We start from the raw sequence: 15,599 nt of genomic DNA, 5'->3' as shown, positions 1-15,599 counted from the left end.
ATGAGCAGGTTTTCAAAAAAATCTGAGCCTGTGTACGCTCCATCGGACAAACTTTTTCAGTTTTCATCGGACAAAAGTTCGCTCTGCAAACGGACAAACTTTTCGGCAACAAAATTCCTACGGTGCAAAGTCCTGCCGTGTGTACAGAAATCCATCGGACTTTAGTCCGAAGTACAAATACGCATGCACCCTAAGATACGACAGCGTAGGAGACTTAGGCCGCTCATATCTTAGCCTAATTTAAGCGTATCTGGTTTCCAGAATACGCTTAAATTTACGACGGCGTAGATTCAGAGTTACACCGGCGTATCTACTGATACGCCGGCGTAACTCTCTATGAATCTAGCCCAGTGTATACAGAACAGGATTTCGGAGGAAACGTAAATGAACTTTTTTGAGAATATAAATATTTGTTGGTTTTCTTATTGAATCAGGCCCATAATGTACCTCTATTTCCAACAAGAAGGTACAGGTACGGTACCTACATATAAACATGAATGCATAACAGAGAGGTCATTGACAGATTACCGTTCCTTCCTATATCCTCCTATAGAAGCTTCCCCTAGTTGTAGGATGAACAGGTCCTTTAAACTGTCAGTTCTTTCATGTGTTCTGCGGGTTCAACAGAGGAGTATTCATTCCTGTAGAGGCAGAAAAGACGACACGTGTAAAATGTGGGCATTGGAAAGGAGAACAAGGAAGCACCTTATGCGCCAGCCAAGTGAAGCATTTAGCACGTCGGTAAGCAAGGAGTGCTTGTATACAGAATTCCTGCTCCAAGTGAGTGGAAGGTAATGAAATCTTGCTCCTGATCCGGGACGATCGCTTATACAGTAGCTAGCATGATGGGTCGAGTAGGATTTACCGTTATCCTTGTTATTACCGTATTGCTCTTGGGCCAGATCAGTGGACAGGCTTCTAGCGTAAAAAACAAGAAGGACCGTCGCTCCAAGGAGAAAGGTGAGACGTGAGAATTTTGTTAATCTGATTTATCAAATTATTTTATGTTTACAAACTTTTTATTTAAAAAAACGTGTCGATTTATCAAGTTTTAGTTGCACAATGTATGGCTCAGAAGCTCAAGCATGGTCAAAAAAATTTATGCGGGGGCATCCGGATTATTAACACTTTGGGGTCTCAGAACAACGATATGAGGGGACTTAGGGCCAACACAAAGCATATCTAAACAATAAGAACAAACATATAACATACTGCAGCTTACCAGTCCTGGGATGTGGTGGTCGTGTTAGTTTTCTTTATTAAAGGTTAAGTACATTTTGTGAAAGAAAAGAAAAATAGATATTTGGGGGATCAGGAAGGATTTTTTTCCCCGCAGGAGTAAATTGGATCATGCTTTGCTGAGTTTTTTTGCCTCCCTCTGGGTCAGCTGTGGGTATAGGCAGGGGCGGACTGACCATTCGGGCACTGCCCGAGGGCCCCATGCCACTAGGGGGCCCCATCAGGGTTGCCAGCCTCAGTAAAACCTGGAACAGTATGTAAAAATCTGTGTTTTTTTTTAAATCACAAGTTTATAGCTGCCCTGCCTCTCCAGTACCTTTTCAGTGTGTATACGTGTATTCTGTGTGTATGTATACTGTGTGTGTATATTGTGTGTCTGTGTGTATACTGTGTGTGTGTATACTGTATGTGTATATTGTATGTGTGTGTGTACTGTGTATGTATACTGTATGTGTGTGTATACAGTGTGTGTATATTGTATATGTATGTGTGTGTGTACTGTGTATGTATACTGTATGTGTGTGTGTGTATACAGTGTGTGTATATTGTATATGTGTGTGTGTGTATACTGTGTATGTATACTGTATGTGTGTGTATACTGTGTATGTATACTGTATGTGTGTGTGTATACTGTGTATGTATACTGTGTGTGTACATTGTGTGTCTGTGTGTATACTGTGTATACTGTATGTGTATGTGTGTGTATACTGTGTATTTATACTGTATGTGTGTGTGTATACTGTGTATGTATACTGTATGTGTGTGTGTACTGTGTATGTATACTGTGTGTGTGTGTGTGTACTGTGTATGTATACTGTATGTGTGTGTGTGTGTGTGTATACAGTTAGCTGGATTCAGAAAGAAGTGCCTAACGTTAGGCAGGCGTAGCGTATCTCATATACGCTACGCCGCCGTAAGTTAGAGAGGCAAGTGCTGTATTCACAAAGCACTTGCGCCCTAAGTTACGGCGGCATAGCGTAAATGTGCCGGCGTAAGCACGCCTAATTCAAATTGTGAAGAGGTGGGCGTGTTTTATGTAAATAAAGCATGACCCCACGTAAATGACGTTTTGAACGAACAGCGCATGCGCCGTCCATGGACGTATCCCAGTGCGCGTTCTCCAAATTACGCCGCAAAGACTTATTGGTTTCGACGTGAACGTAAATTACACCCAGCCCCATTCACGGACGACTTACGCAAACGACGTAAAAATTTAAAAATTTGACGCGGTTCAGACGTCCATACTTAACATTGGCTGCGCCGTCTTTTTGGTGGAATAACTTTAGGCCTGAAAACGCCTTACGTAAACGGCGTATCTTTACTGCGACGGGCAAGCGTACGTTCGTGAATAGGCGTATCTCGCTGATTTACGCATTCTAGGCGTAAATCAGCGTACACGCCCCTGGCGGCCGGCGTAAATAGACAGCTAAGATACGACGGCGCTGGAGGTCGTATCTTAGCTAGATTTAAGTGTATCTCAATTTGAGAATACACTTAAATATACGACGGCGTAGATTCAGAGTTAAGACGGCGTATCTACTGATACGCCGGCGTAACTATACCTGAATCTGGCTGGGGTTTTTTTTTTCGTCTGAAAAACCGGATCCTGACGGAGGCGGGTGAAAACGGACGTTAGCGGATGCTCCATCCGCTAACGGCCGTGATCCCATAGGGAACCATTGTAAGTCCGTAAACGGACTTATGAAAAGCGCACCGTTCGTCCGCTGGTGTGAAAGGGCCCTAAGTTACGGCGGCGTAGCCTATATGAGATGCGCTGCGCCCGCCGAAAGTTACGCCATTCTTTCTGAATCTGGCCCTATGACTTCTTATGATTATCAGCGACATCTAGTGGCCGGAATGCAGTATATTTTCTGATTAGGATATTTCAGAAAAATATTCTGAATTCTGGCCAATAGATGGAGCTGACAGTCGTAGGAAGTCAAAGTAGAGAAAATTCAGGGGAAATTCATCCAACAAATATTTTATAAATAGACTCCTTTATTAGTTATATGGTAAGTCTTTTTTTTTAATAGAGGTCTATACATCAGATGAAAAAGGGCAGCTGTGGAGGAAAGAGGGATGGAGGGATTTAGCCCAGATGAGAAACAGTTGGGAGCTATGTGTTTATCTGAAAAGACTTTAACAAATACAGTCTAATAAAATTGTTAAATCTCCCAAGTAAGTCCCTGCAAGTACACTGGGCCCATTTCAGTGTTTACCCAACTCAGACAGGAAATGTGCTGCGGATTCTCTGGAAAAAAAAAAAAGGCATGAAAAGAATATTTGGAGTAGAAGATGTAAAAAAAGAAGATCGCCGCGTCCTAAATACAAGGACACTGTGCTCTGGTAAACAGCAGGAAGGATATTCAAATAGCTCTTAAGAACACGGTGACATCTGACAATATATTGAGAGCTTCGCTATTAGAATCCCTGTTGTAAATGAGTTATATTCTGAAACAAGCTTAGTACATTCCATTGAGCCCCTTTTATAAAGGAGTCCAAAACTTCCCAGCTTATGAGAAACTAGGGGCCAGATTCACCAAAGAGATACAACGGCATATCTACTGATACGCCGTCGTATCCCTGTTTCTATCTTTGGAACTGATCCACAGAATCAGTTTCCAAGAGATAGACAGAAGATCCGACATGTGTAATTGAATTACACTGTCGGATCTTAAGGATGCAATTCTAGGCCGGCCGCTAGGTGGCGAGGCCATTGCGGCCGGCGTAGAATATGCAAATGAACACTTACGGCGATCCACGAACGCTCCGACGGGCCCCGTCGCTCTAAATCTACGTCGTTTACGTCGAGTTACGCCGTGTAAAAATAGGGCTGAGTCCTATTTGACTAAGCCCTATTAAGTATGGCCGTCGTTCCCGCGTCGAAAATTCAAACTCTACGTCGTTTGCGTAAAACGTCCGTGAATGGCGCTGGACGCCATTTACGTTACCGTCTAAGAAAATGACGTCTGAGCGACGTTTGTTAGCGCAATGCACGTCGGGTAAGTTACCCGATGGAGCATGTGCAGTACGTCCGGCGCGGGAGCGCGCCTAATTTAAATGGGACTCGCCCCATTAGATTCGGCACGCCTTGCGCCGGACACATTTAAGTTACACCGCCGCAAATTTCAAGGTAAGTGCTTTGTGGATCGGGCACTAACTTGGCCAATTTGCGGCAGTGTAACTTAAATGGGAAAAGTTAAGTTACGCCCGAAATTTGTGGATCTGGCCCTAGGTACCTTTTTGTAATTGGTGACTTCATCGTATTCATTCCCAAAATGAAGCTATGCCCTGGCAAAGGGAGGAGTTAAACGAGTGGCGCCCTCACTTACAATGACTGTGTGGTGCCACTGGAACAATCTACAATTTCCACAATGCCATTAATATTATCATGGGTTGACTTCAGGGCTGTCTTAAAGCGGATGTCCGCTGAAAAAAAAATTTCTTCCTGTCTCAGCCACTACCGGAAGTGACCTCACCCAGCTCCGCCCGACATGTTGCGTCAAAGAACACGTGACTTTCTCAAGGGCTGGAGTTGGGTGAGCGTAGCCAGTGTTAAATGTCTTTCCTGATGTCATTGCAACCAACATGGTAGCTATTTTAAAAACATTTGGACTTTGAAAAGCATATATTCACCAACAACAAGCACAACAATGACATGATTAGCTAATAAAATACTCTATAAAAAGTTAAAAGACATATTTTGAATGTTGCCTAAAGTCATTCTACCCTGACAGTGGCCATCTAAAACCGTTAATAAGAACATAATTGAATCAACAATAATGTGCATTAATATATATATATATATATATATATATATATATATATATATATATATAGTGTAAGGGGTTAGCTCGGTAGCGGGGTGTATGACCCCTTGGATGGGTTCACTACACACTGAATTTATACAGACAGGCAGTCGAAGACGGTTGAAAACAAAGATTTTGGTTTCTTCCTCCATCTTGCCGAAAACAAGTGCAAGCATCCAAAACAGCATAAACAAAATCAAACATAAAATAAACCCTGGCCACTTGGGGCGTCTATCTTCACCACACAGGAACCTATCTAATGAAGTCTGGTACAGCCTAGTGCTGGGCAGACACTGCTGGTCATACAGCAGAAAAACAATAGTCTTTTGATTTTTATCACACAGAAAAATCAATCCTCTCCTCACCTCCTCAGAAGACTTTCTGGCACTGCTCTCCTTACTCACAAAGACTCAGGATGCAGCAAATTAGTGGTAATCCTCTGGACTACTTATAGAGGCCCTAATTGCCTCATTCTGAACAGCTGAAGTTTTCCAACAGTTTTTAGCATTTTCTGGCTACGTTTGCAGCCGACGCCTAATAACAATTGGTGTATTGTCTAAACAAGGCAGAAATGTATGTCCCGTCTGTGACAACACCCACAGATTTACCTGACTTCCTGTCACAATATATATATATATGTGTGTGTGTGTGTATGTATATATATATATATGTATATATATATATATATGTATATATATATATATATATATATATATATATATATATATATATATATATATATATATATATATAACAAAATTGAACCCCAAAAAAATTAATCCTATTTCTAATGGAAAACGCTTAGAATGCAGATAAAAAAAACAAAAATACCATACATATTCTGAATGTTGCCTAAAATCATTCTACCCTGACAGTGGCCATTTAAAACGGTTAATAAAAGAATTATTGAATCAACAATAATGCACATTAATATATATATATATATATATATATATATATATATATATATATATTTATTTATCAAACATAATTTACCCAATAAAAAATCTGAAAAATTAATCCTATTTCTAAGGGAACACTCTTAGAATGCAGATAAAATATTCCATAAAAATAAAATAAAATTGAAGGATTTATTTGGAATAAACTGAAACAAGCCACTACTAAACTTCAAGAGACCATGATAATCTATAGTGCGACATCTAGTGGTCAAAAAGAAATATGTCATAGAAATATTGGACAAGGATAATAGTAAATCATATAGTAAACCAATCAATAAAAAAAAGTAGTATAAAATAAATGATCAGAAATCAGAAATAAAACAATTGAGGTCAAACTCGATATATATAATAATTATATGCAGTATTGTTGATTAAATGATGTTCCTTATTAAAGCGGGGGTTCACCCAAAAATACAGTTTTAACATTACATTCAGCCGTGTTGTCCTAATGACAATCGGCTGTTTTTGATTTTTTTTCCCCGTACATACCGACTTTCACCGCCGCTTCCGGGTATATCTTCTTCGGGACTGGGCGTTCCTATCTGATTGACAGGCTTCCGACCGTCGCATACAGTGTGTCACGAGTTGCCGTAAGAAGCTGAACGTCGGTGCGGCTCTTCACGGCGCCTGCGCACCGATGTTCGGCTTCTTTCGGCAACTCGTGACGCGCTGTATGCGACGGTCGGAAGCCTGTCAATCAGATAGGCTGATGTGGCGGTGAAAGTCGGTATGTACGGGGAAAAAAAACAAGAACAGCCGATTGTCATTAGGACAACTCGGCTAAATGTAATGTTAAAAATAAATTTTTTGGGTGAACCTCCACTTTAACGGTTTTAAATGGCCCATTGTGGCCTTTTATTAAGATGAGCTGCTGGGGCACACTCCTGGTGGATTTATTTATTTTCATTTACCTTCATGTGGGAACACATTTGAATGTTGGCTGATGCTCATATTTTTTCACCTTTTTGATTACTGTGGTTTGCGGATTAGTTTATAAAACTGCTTAGTGAGGAAAACTACCCTCTTAGACAGCTCTCCCCGAAGAGAATATTTGCCCCGCCTCTTTATTTGGGGACAACTCTAAAATTCTTGGATTTTCTCTCACATTTTTGACATAGGTTTTAACCCTTCCCTACTCTATTCAAAATAAAAATAATTACCTAGAAATAGTTCTGTCACATTTTTTTTAATTACTGTTTGGACCCTGTGGAGAGTTTATGTCGTGTCTGTGTCCCTGTTGAGGAGAATCCCCTTCATTTCCTGTTTTCTCCAACAAATGTCAATCAAATGGGACATAATGGGAAGTCTCTCCAACAGGGAGGTCTATGTATAAAAACACCTCTGTGAAACTTGGCATATACCGTATTTATCGGGGTATAGCGCGCTCCCGCGTATAGCGCGCACCCCTAAAGTTGCCCCCATTCCTGTGGAAACAAAGTTTTTTTGTAGTTACAGTTTTGGTGTCTTGGGCGGCGGCCTCGTCGGGTCCGGTGTCCATCTGCGGCTTCGGGTGTCCTCTTCCTCGGGTCCGGCGTCCTTCTGCGGCGTCCGAGCGGTCGTTTCCCGCGCCGAGTTTGAATACTGCGCCGACATATACCGAGCGCAGTACACTCGTGTATCGTCGGGCAGGCTCGGCTACTCTCGCGCTGACGTCCTGTACGTCCAGGACGTCAGCACGAGAGGCGCGGAGACTGCCCGAAGATACACGAGTGTACTGCACTCGGTATATGCCGGCGCAGTATTCAAAACTCAGTGCGGGAAAGCGGGTATCGGCGTATACCGGTCACCCGCGATTTTGCCCTGATTTTCAGGGCAAAATAGTGCACGGTATACGCCGATAAATACAGTATGTGTGTAATAATTATATTCTATGATCATAAGCGCCATCTTGTGGTTATAATGACATATTTTTTTTAAATACTACAATCAGGAAAGAAAGAGCATTATTGCCAATAGATGAAAAAACAACAAGAACACTAGCGCTAAACAATGGTAGTATAAACGAGAATAATTATAATACTTCAGGAGGTTACCAATATCTCCTTGGAGAGTGTATATAGGAGAGTCCAGAGCTGCAAGAAAAAATTGTACCCGGAAGTACCAATTAAACACAGGAAAGCACTAAAATCAGCGCTCATAGCTCTCAAACTATTAGCCAGATTCACGTAGACGTGCCTAACGTTAGGCAGGCATAGCGTATCTCATATACGTTACGCCGCCGTAAGTTAGAGAGGCAAGTGCTGTATTCACAAAGCACTTGCGTCCTAAGTTACGGCGGTGTATCGTAAATGTGCCGGCGTAAGCGCGCCTAATTCAAATTGGGAACAGGTGGGCGTGTTTTATGTTAATAAGGCATGACCCCACGTAATTGATGTTTTGAACGTACGGCGCATGCGCCGTCCGTTGACATAACCCAGTGCGCATGCTCCAAATTACACCGCAAAGACTCATTGGTTTCGACGTGAACGTAAATTACGGCCAGCCCCATTCATAGATGACTTAGGCAAACGACGTAAAAATGTTAAAATTCGACGCGGTTCCGACGTTCATACTTAACTTTTTGGTGGATTATCTTTACGCCTGAAAACGCCTTACGTAAACGGCGTATCTTTACTGCGACGGGCAAGCGTACGTTCGTGAATAGGCGTATCTCGCTGATTTATGCATTCTAGGCGTAAATCAGCGTACACGCACCTAGCGGCCAGCGTAAATAGTAACTAAGATACGACGGCGCAGGCGGTCGTATCTTAGCAACATTTAAGCGTATCTCAATTTGAGAATACGCTTAAATATACGATGGCGCAGATTCGGAGTTACGACGGCGTATCTACTGATACGCCGGCGTAACTCTACCTGAATCTGGCTATAAGTTTATATATGTTTGAGAGCCATGAGCGCTGGTTTTAGTGCTTTCCATTGCCAATAGATGGCGCTACCAAGTGGTGCTTACAAAATATGGCAAGCTTTATTAACCACTTAAGGACCCCTTCACGCCGATATACGTCGGCAGAATGGCATGGCTTGGCACAATCACGTACCCGTACGTGATTCCTTGCGGCGCGCTCCGGTCCGAAGCTCCGTGACCTGATCGCCGCCAGTGTCCCGCGATCGGTCACCGGAGCTGAAGAAGTGTAAACACACCTTCCCTGTTCTTCGTTGTGGCAGTGTCATTGATCGTCGGTTCCCTGATATAGGGAAAGACGATCAATGATGTCACACGTCCAGCCCCACCCCCCTACAGTTAGAAACACATATGAGGTCACACTTAACCCCTACAGTGCCCCCTAGTGGTTAACTTCTAAACGACAATTGTCATTTTCACAGTAAACAATGCATTTTTGTAGCACTTTTCGCTGTGAAAATGACAATGGTCCCAAAAATGTGTCAAAATTGTCCGATGTGTCCGCCATAATGTTGCAGTCACGAAACAAATCGCTGATCGCCAACATCAGTGTCAATATTTTGTGTGGCCACCATTATTTTCCAGCACTGCTTTAACCCTCTTGGGCATGGAGGTCACCAGAGCTTCACAGGTTGCTACTGGAGTCCCCGTCCACTCCTCCATGATGATTTCACAGAGCTGGTGGATGTTGGAGACCTTGCGCTCCTCCACCTTCAGTTGAGAATGTCCCACAGATGCTCAATAGGGTTTAGGTCTGGAGACATACTTGGCCAGTCCATCACCTTTACCCTCAGCTTCTTTAGCAAGGCACTGGTTGTCTTGGAGGTGTGTTTGGGGTCGTTATCAACTTGGACTACTGCCCTGCCTCACAGTCTCTGAATGGAGGGGATCATGCTCTGCTTCAGTATGTCACAGTACATGTTGGCATTTATGGTTCCCTGCAGCTCCCCAGTGCCGGCAGCACTCATGCAGCCCCAGACCAGGACACTCCCACCACCATGCTTCACTATAGGCAAGACACACTTGTCTTTGTACTCCTCACCTGGTTGCCGCCACATATGCTTGACACCATCTGAACCAAATAGGTTTATCTTGGTCTCATCAGACCACAGGACTTGGTTCCAGTAATCCATGTCCTTAGACTGCTTGTCTTCAGCAAACTGCTGGCTTTCTTGTGCATCATCTTTAGAAGAGGCTTCCTTCTGGGACGACAGCCATGCAGACCAATTTTATGCATTGTGCGGAGTATGGTCTGAGCACTGACAGGCTGAGCCCCGACCCCTTCAACCTCTGCAGCAATTCTGGCAGTACTCATACGTCTATCTCCCAAAGACAACCTCTGGATATTGAACGCTGATTACGTGCACTCAACTTCTTTGATCGACCATGGCGAGGCCTGTTCTGAGTGGAACCTGTCCTGTTAAACCCCTGTATGGTCTTGGCCACTGTACTGCAGCTCAGTTTCAGGGTCTTGGCAATCTTCTTATAGCCTAGACCATCTTTATGTAGATAAAGAATTCTTTTTTTCAGATCCTCAGAGAGTTATTTGCCATAAGGTGCCATGCTGAACTTCCAGCGACCAGTATGAGAGAGTGAGAGCGATAACACCAAATTTAACACACCTGCTCCCCATTCACACCTGAGACCTTGTAACACTAACGAGTCACATGACATCGGGGAGGGAAAATGGCTTATTGGGCCCAATTTGGACATTTTCTTGTACACTGTTATACAAGCTGTGTACTCACTACTTTACATTGTAGCAAAGTGTAATTTCTTCAGTGTTGTCACATGAAAAGATAGAATAAAATATTTACAAAAATGTGAGGGGTGTACTCACTTTTGTGAGATACTGGGCTAGATTCAGAAAGATGAGCGCATCTTTCTGCGGGCGTAACGCTGTAACTTTGGGCGCAAGTTCTGTATTCAGAAATAACTTGCGCCCTTAGTTACGGCGGCGTAACGTATGTGCGGCGGCGTAACCCCGCCTAATTCAAATGGGGATGTTGGGGGCGTGTTATATTCAAATTTCACTTGACCCCGCGTTTTTGAATTTTTTTTTGAATGGCGCATGCGCCGTCCGTAAAATATCCCAGTGTGCATTGCTCCAAAGTACGCCGCAAGGACGTATTGGATTCGACGTGAACGTAAATGACGTACAGCCCTATACGCAAACGACGTAAAATTTTCAAAACTCGGCGCGGGAACGACGGCCATACTTAACATTAGCTACGCCTCATATAGCAGGGGTAACTATACGCCGAAAAAAGCCTAACGTAAACGACGTAAAAAAATGCGCCGGCGGGGGGGCGTACGTTTCAGAATTCGACGTAAATACCTAATTAGCATATTCCTTGTGTAACTATCTAACGGTCAGCGTGAATATGCAGCCTAAGATACGACGGCGTAAGATACTTACACCTGTCGGATCTTAGGGAAATCTATGCGTAACTGATTCTCTGAATCAGGCGCATAGATGCGACGGCCCGCACTCAGGAGATACGCCGTCGTATCTCCTATCTGAATCTAGCCCACTGTGTATATATATATATATATATATATATATATATATATATATATATATATAACATTTTACTTGATGATTTTAGTTATGCATTTTGTAATAACCTTGTGTGATTTTTTATTATAAGAAAAGGATGGAGACTTGAAGACACAGTTTGAAAAGTTGTGGCGTGAAGTGAACTCATTAAAGGAAATGCAGGCTTTACAGACAGGTAAATATAATATCTCATCTCCAAAGCTTATCAGTAATAATGGTTGGAAATATTGGTTGTATGTTACTTTAATCATTAGCAAAGATTATTTTTTTCATAAAAACATCACAGCAATTAGCATATCTGAAGATAGAGACAGTAAAAAGTGGGAGGAGGGGAACCCCAGAGGGAACCTTCTCCGTAGGATTCAATATTGAGTTGGTCCACCCTTTGCAGCTATAACAGCTTCACCTCTTCTGGGAAGGCTGTCCACAAGGTTTAGGAGTGTGTCTATGGGAATGTTTGACCATTCTTCCAGAAGTACATTTGTGAGGTCAGGCACTGATGTTGGAAGAGGAAGCCTGGCTCACAGTCTGGGCTTTAGTTCATCCCAAAGGTGTTCTGCTGGGTTGAGGTCAGGACTCTGTGCAGGCCAGTCAAGTTCCTCTCCCCCAAAGTTACTCATCCATGTCTTTATAGACCTTGCTTTGTGCACTGGTCCAAAACATTTGGTGGAGGGGGGATTATGGTGTGGGGTTGTTTTTCAGGGGGTTGGGTCTGGCCCCTTAGTTCATGTGAAGAAAACTCTTGAGGCGTCACAATACCAAGACATTTTGGACAATTTCATGCGCCCAACTTTGTGGGAAAAGTTTGGGGATGGCCCCTTCCTGTTCCAACATGACTGCGCACCAGTGCACAAAGCAAGGTCCATAAAGACATGGATAAGCGAGTTTGAGGTGGAGAAATGTGAAAAACCTTCCCAGAACAGTTGAAGCTGTTTAAAGCTCCAACTCAATATGGAACCCTACGGACTAAGACTGGGATGCCATTAACCACTTGTCCACCGAAGACGTCATATGACGTCCTCGACTTTGTGCGGTGATATCTAAATGATAGGTGCAGCTACAGGCATCATTCAGATATCGCCGTCTTCAGCTAAAAAATCACACGACATATACCTCGCGCCAGGAGGGCCACGAGGCGAAGAGCCCCGAAAAATGGCGTCTGCCCCTTAAAGCGGAGTTCCACCCTAAAGTGGAACTCGCGCTGATCGGAACCCTCCCCCCCTCCAGTGTGACATTTGACATTTGACACCTTTCAGGGGGCTGGGGGTGCAGATACCTGTCTAAAGACAGGTATTTGCACCCACTTTCGGCCACAACAGTCTCGGGCAGACTGCGGGCATGACGTCACCTCCCGCCGCCCCCCCCCCCGTTGTGTGCTGGGAACACTCGGCTCCCAGTACACAGAGGGAGCCAATCGACAGGCGCAGCGTGACTCGCGCATGCGCTGTAGGGAACCAATCAGTAAAGCCGGAGCGCTTCACTTCCTGGTTCCCTCACCGTGGATGGCGGGGGGAGCAGCAGAGTGACGAGCGATCGCTCATCCTCTGCTGCGGACGGCGCTGGACTCCAGGACAGGTAAATGTCCTAATATTAAATGTCAGCAGCTGCAGTATTTGTAGCTGCTGGCTTTTAATTTTTTTTTTTCATGGCACATCCGCTTTAAGTATCCTTCCCCAGCATGCCCAGCAGAGAGACCACTCCCAATGGGCTGTTCTTAAGGAAAGACACCCAATACACCATGACCTGCCTTAGTTCCAACAGTGGCCTGTGGTGGTACCGCCACCTACAGGCAAACACATTATGAATGTTGAATTATGAATGTCTCCTCCTATACCATCATAAATGATAAGAATTGCTTTTATTTGCAGTCTGCCTGCGGGGCACCAAGATCCATAAAAAATGCTACTTAGCCTTTGAAGAAACCAAGCACTTCCATGAAGCCAACGAGGACTGTATAGCCAAAGGGGGAACTTTGGCGACACCTAGAGACGGGGATGAGAACAGCGCCCTTCGCGACTATGGAAAAAAGAGCCTCCCGGGGGCTGGAGATTTCTGGTTGGGCATCACTGATATGGTCAACGAGGGCAAATTTGTGGATGTTAATGGCATCGCTATAACGTATTTTAATTGGGACCGCCCACCCAATGGAGGCAAGCGTAAAAACTGTGCTCTTCTTACCCAGGCATCCCAAGGAAAATGGGTCGATGAAGTGTGTCGTAGCCTAAAGAAATACGTCTGTGAATTTATTATTCCATAGAGGGTTAACTATAGTCAGGGCAAAATGTGCGATTTGTGATCCATTTTAATGTGGTTCATCTTTTAAAAAAACAGGAAGGAGTCTGTAAGAAATGTACAGATATACGCCAGACCATCATTAGAATTTCATTTTCAGTGCCTTCCATATTTAAGACTGCAGCTTGTTACAGTTTTTATTAACCTGCATTTATTTTTAATATGGTTTATAAATGGATTGCAATTTTAATTTGCTTTTTTGTTGTTACAGTTTGTGTTGTGAGAAATAAAACCTAAATAATAAAAAAGCATCGAGAACACGGATTAAACAAAGATGGTATAAAAATGAAATGAAAAATGAAAGACGTCAAAAAATACAGGGCCAGATTCTCAGAGGAGATACGACGGCGTATCTCCAGATACGCCGTCGTATCTCTGAGTTGCGCGGTCGTATCTATGCGCCTGATTCTTAGAATCAGTTACGCATAGATTTCCCTTAGATCCGACAGGCGTAAGTCTCTTACGCCGTCGGATCGTAACTGCATATTTATGCTGGCCGCTAGGGGCGTGTACGCTGATTAATGCGTCAAAATATGTAAATCAGCTAAATACGCGAATTCACAAACGTACGCTCGGCCGACGCAGTACAGTTACGCCGTTTACGTTAGGCTTTTCCCGGCGTATAGTTACCCCTGCTATATGGTGGCGTAAGTGCGGCGTACCAATGTTAAGTATGGCCGTCGTTCCTGCGTCAAAGTTTGAAAAAGTTACGTCATTTGCGTAAGTCGTCCGTGAATGGGTCTGGACGTCATTTACGTTCACGTCGAAACCAATGACGTCCTTGCGGCGTACTTTGGAGCAATGCACACTGGGAAATTTCCACAGACGGCGCATGCGCCGTTCGGGAAAAACGTCAATCACGTCGGGTCAAGCCTGATTTACTTAACACACGCCCACCTCTTCACAATTTGAATTAAGCGGGCTTACGCCGGCCTATTTACGCTACGCCGCCACAACTTTTTTTTAAGAATACGGCACTTGCCTGTAAAAGTTGCAGAGGCGTAACGTATATAGGATACGTTACGCCCGCACAAAGTTACGCCATTCTACGTGAATCTAGCCCACAATCTGTAATAATCTATAATAATAATACATAATCTATAGAGATGTATTTATTTTTAATTTCTGCCTATGTCCCTGACCTGTCCCTGAATGGTAATTTGGAAATGTGGTCACCCTATACATCACATGTCAAGAACCACTCCACCATCAGAAGTTAAAGTGGAGGTTCACCCGAAAACGTAATTTTTAACATTAGATTGATGCTCATTTTGTCAAGGGGAATCGGGTAGTTTTTTTAAAATCGAAGCCGTACTTACCGTTTTAGAGAGCGATTTTCTCCGACGCTTCCGGGTATGGTCTGTGGCACTGGGCGTTCCTATTTGATTGACAGGCTTCTGACAGGCTTCCGACAGTCGCATCCATCGCGTCACGATTTTCCGAAAGTAGCCGAACGTCGGTGCGCAGTCGCCGTATAGAGCCGCACCGACGTTCTGCTTCTTTCGGCTACTCGTGACGCGATTTATGCGACCGTCGGAAGCCTGTCGGAAGCCTGTCAATCAAATAGGAACGCCCAGTCCCGAAGACCATACCCGGAAGCGGCGAAGAAGATCGTTCTCTAAAACGGTAAGTACTGCTTCGATTTTAAAAAAACTACCCGATTCCCCTTGACAAAATGAGCATCAATCTAATGTTAAAAAAAAAATTTGGGTGAACTCCCACTTTAAGTGTCTCCCATCCTCTCCTCTCCCTTACATCACAGTGCACCCCCCCTTACCTTGTACTGCTTTTGGGAAGAAGCTGGGGGCGGGACTGAGAACCAAGGATCTGGCCAAGGA

At 43.8% G+C, this 15,599-nt stretch overlaps 1 protein-coding gene across 1 annotated transcript; it reads left to right on the top strand.

Annotated features, from left to right (window-relative positions):
* Nucleotides 1-711: 711 nt before the first annotated feature.
* On the top strand, nt 712-14,021 carry CLEC3A (C-type lectin domain family 3 member A). The gene is made up of 3 exons (XM_040327960.1): nt 712-960; nt 11,561-11,644; nt 13,338-14,021. Exons 1-3 carry the CDS (start codon nt 843-845, stop codon nt 13,724-13,726), a joined length of 591 nt encoding a protein of 196 aa, XP_040183894.1. The 5' UTR covers nt 712-842; the 3' UTR covers nt 13,727-14,021.
* Nucleotides 14,022-15,599: the final 1,578 nt, after the last annotated feature.

The sequence above is a fragment of the Rana temporaria genome, chromosome 11 (genome assembly GCF_905171775.1).
Source record: "Rana temporaria chromosome 11, aRanTem1.1, whole genome shotgun sequence".
In the NCBI taxonomy this organism is placed as follows: Eukaryota; Metazoa; Chordata; class Amphibia; order Anura; family Ranidae; genus Rana; species Rana temporaria.
Note: the sequence above shows the minus strand (reverse complement) of the source record. Positions and strands in the feature narration are given on the sequence as shown.

Coding starts and splice junctions, on each gene's coding strand:
- CLEC3A (XM_040327960.1), top strand. CDS start 843: ATGATGGGTCGAGTAGGATTTACCGTTATCCTTGTTATTACCGTATTG. Junction 961..11,560: donor CCGTCGCTCCAAGGAGAAAG/GTGAGACGTGAG, acceptor TTTTATTATAAG/AAAAGGATGGAGACTTGAAG. Junction 11,645..13,337: donor AATGCAGGCTTTACAGACAG/GTAAATATAATA, acceptor TTTTATTTGCAG/TCTGCCTGCGGGGCACCAAG.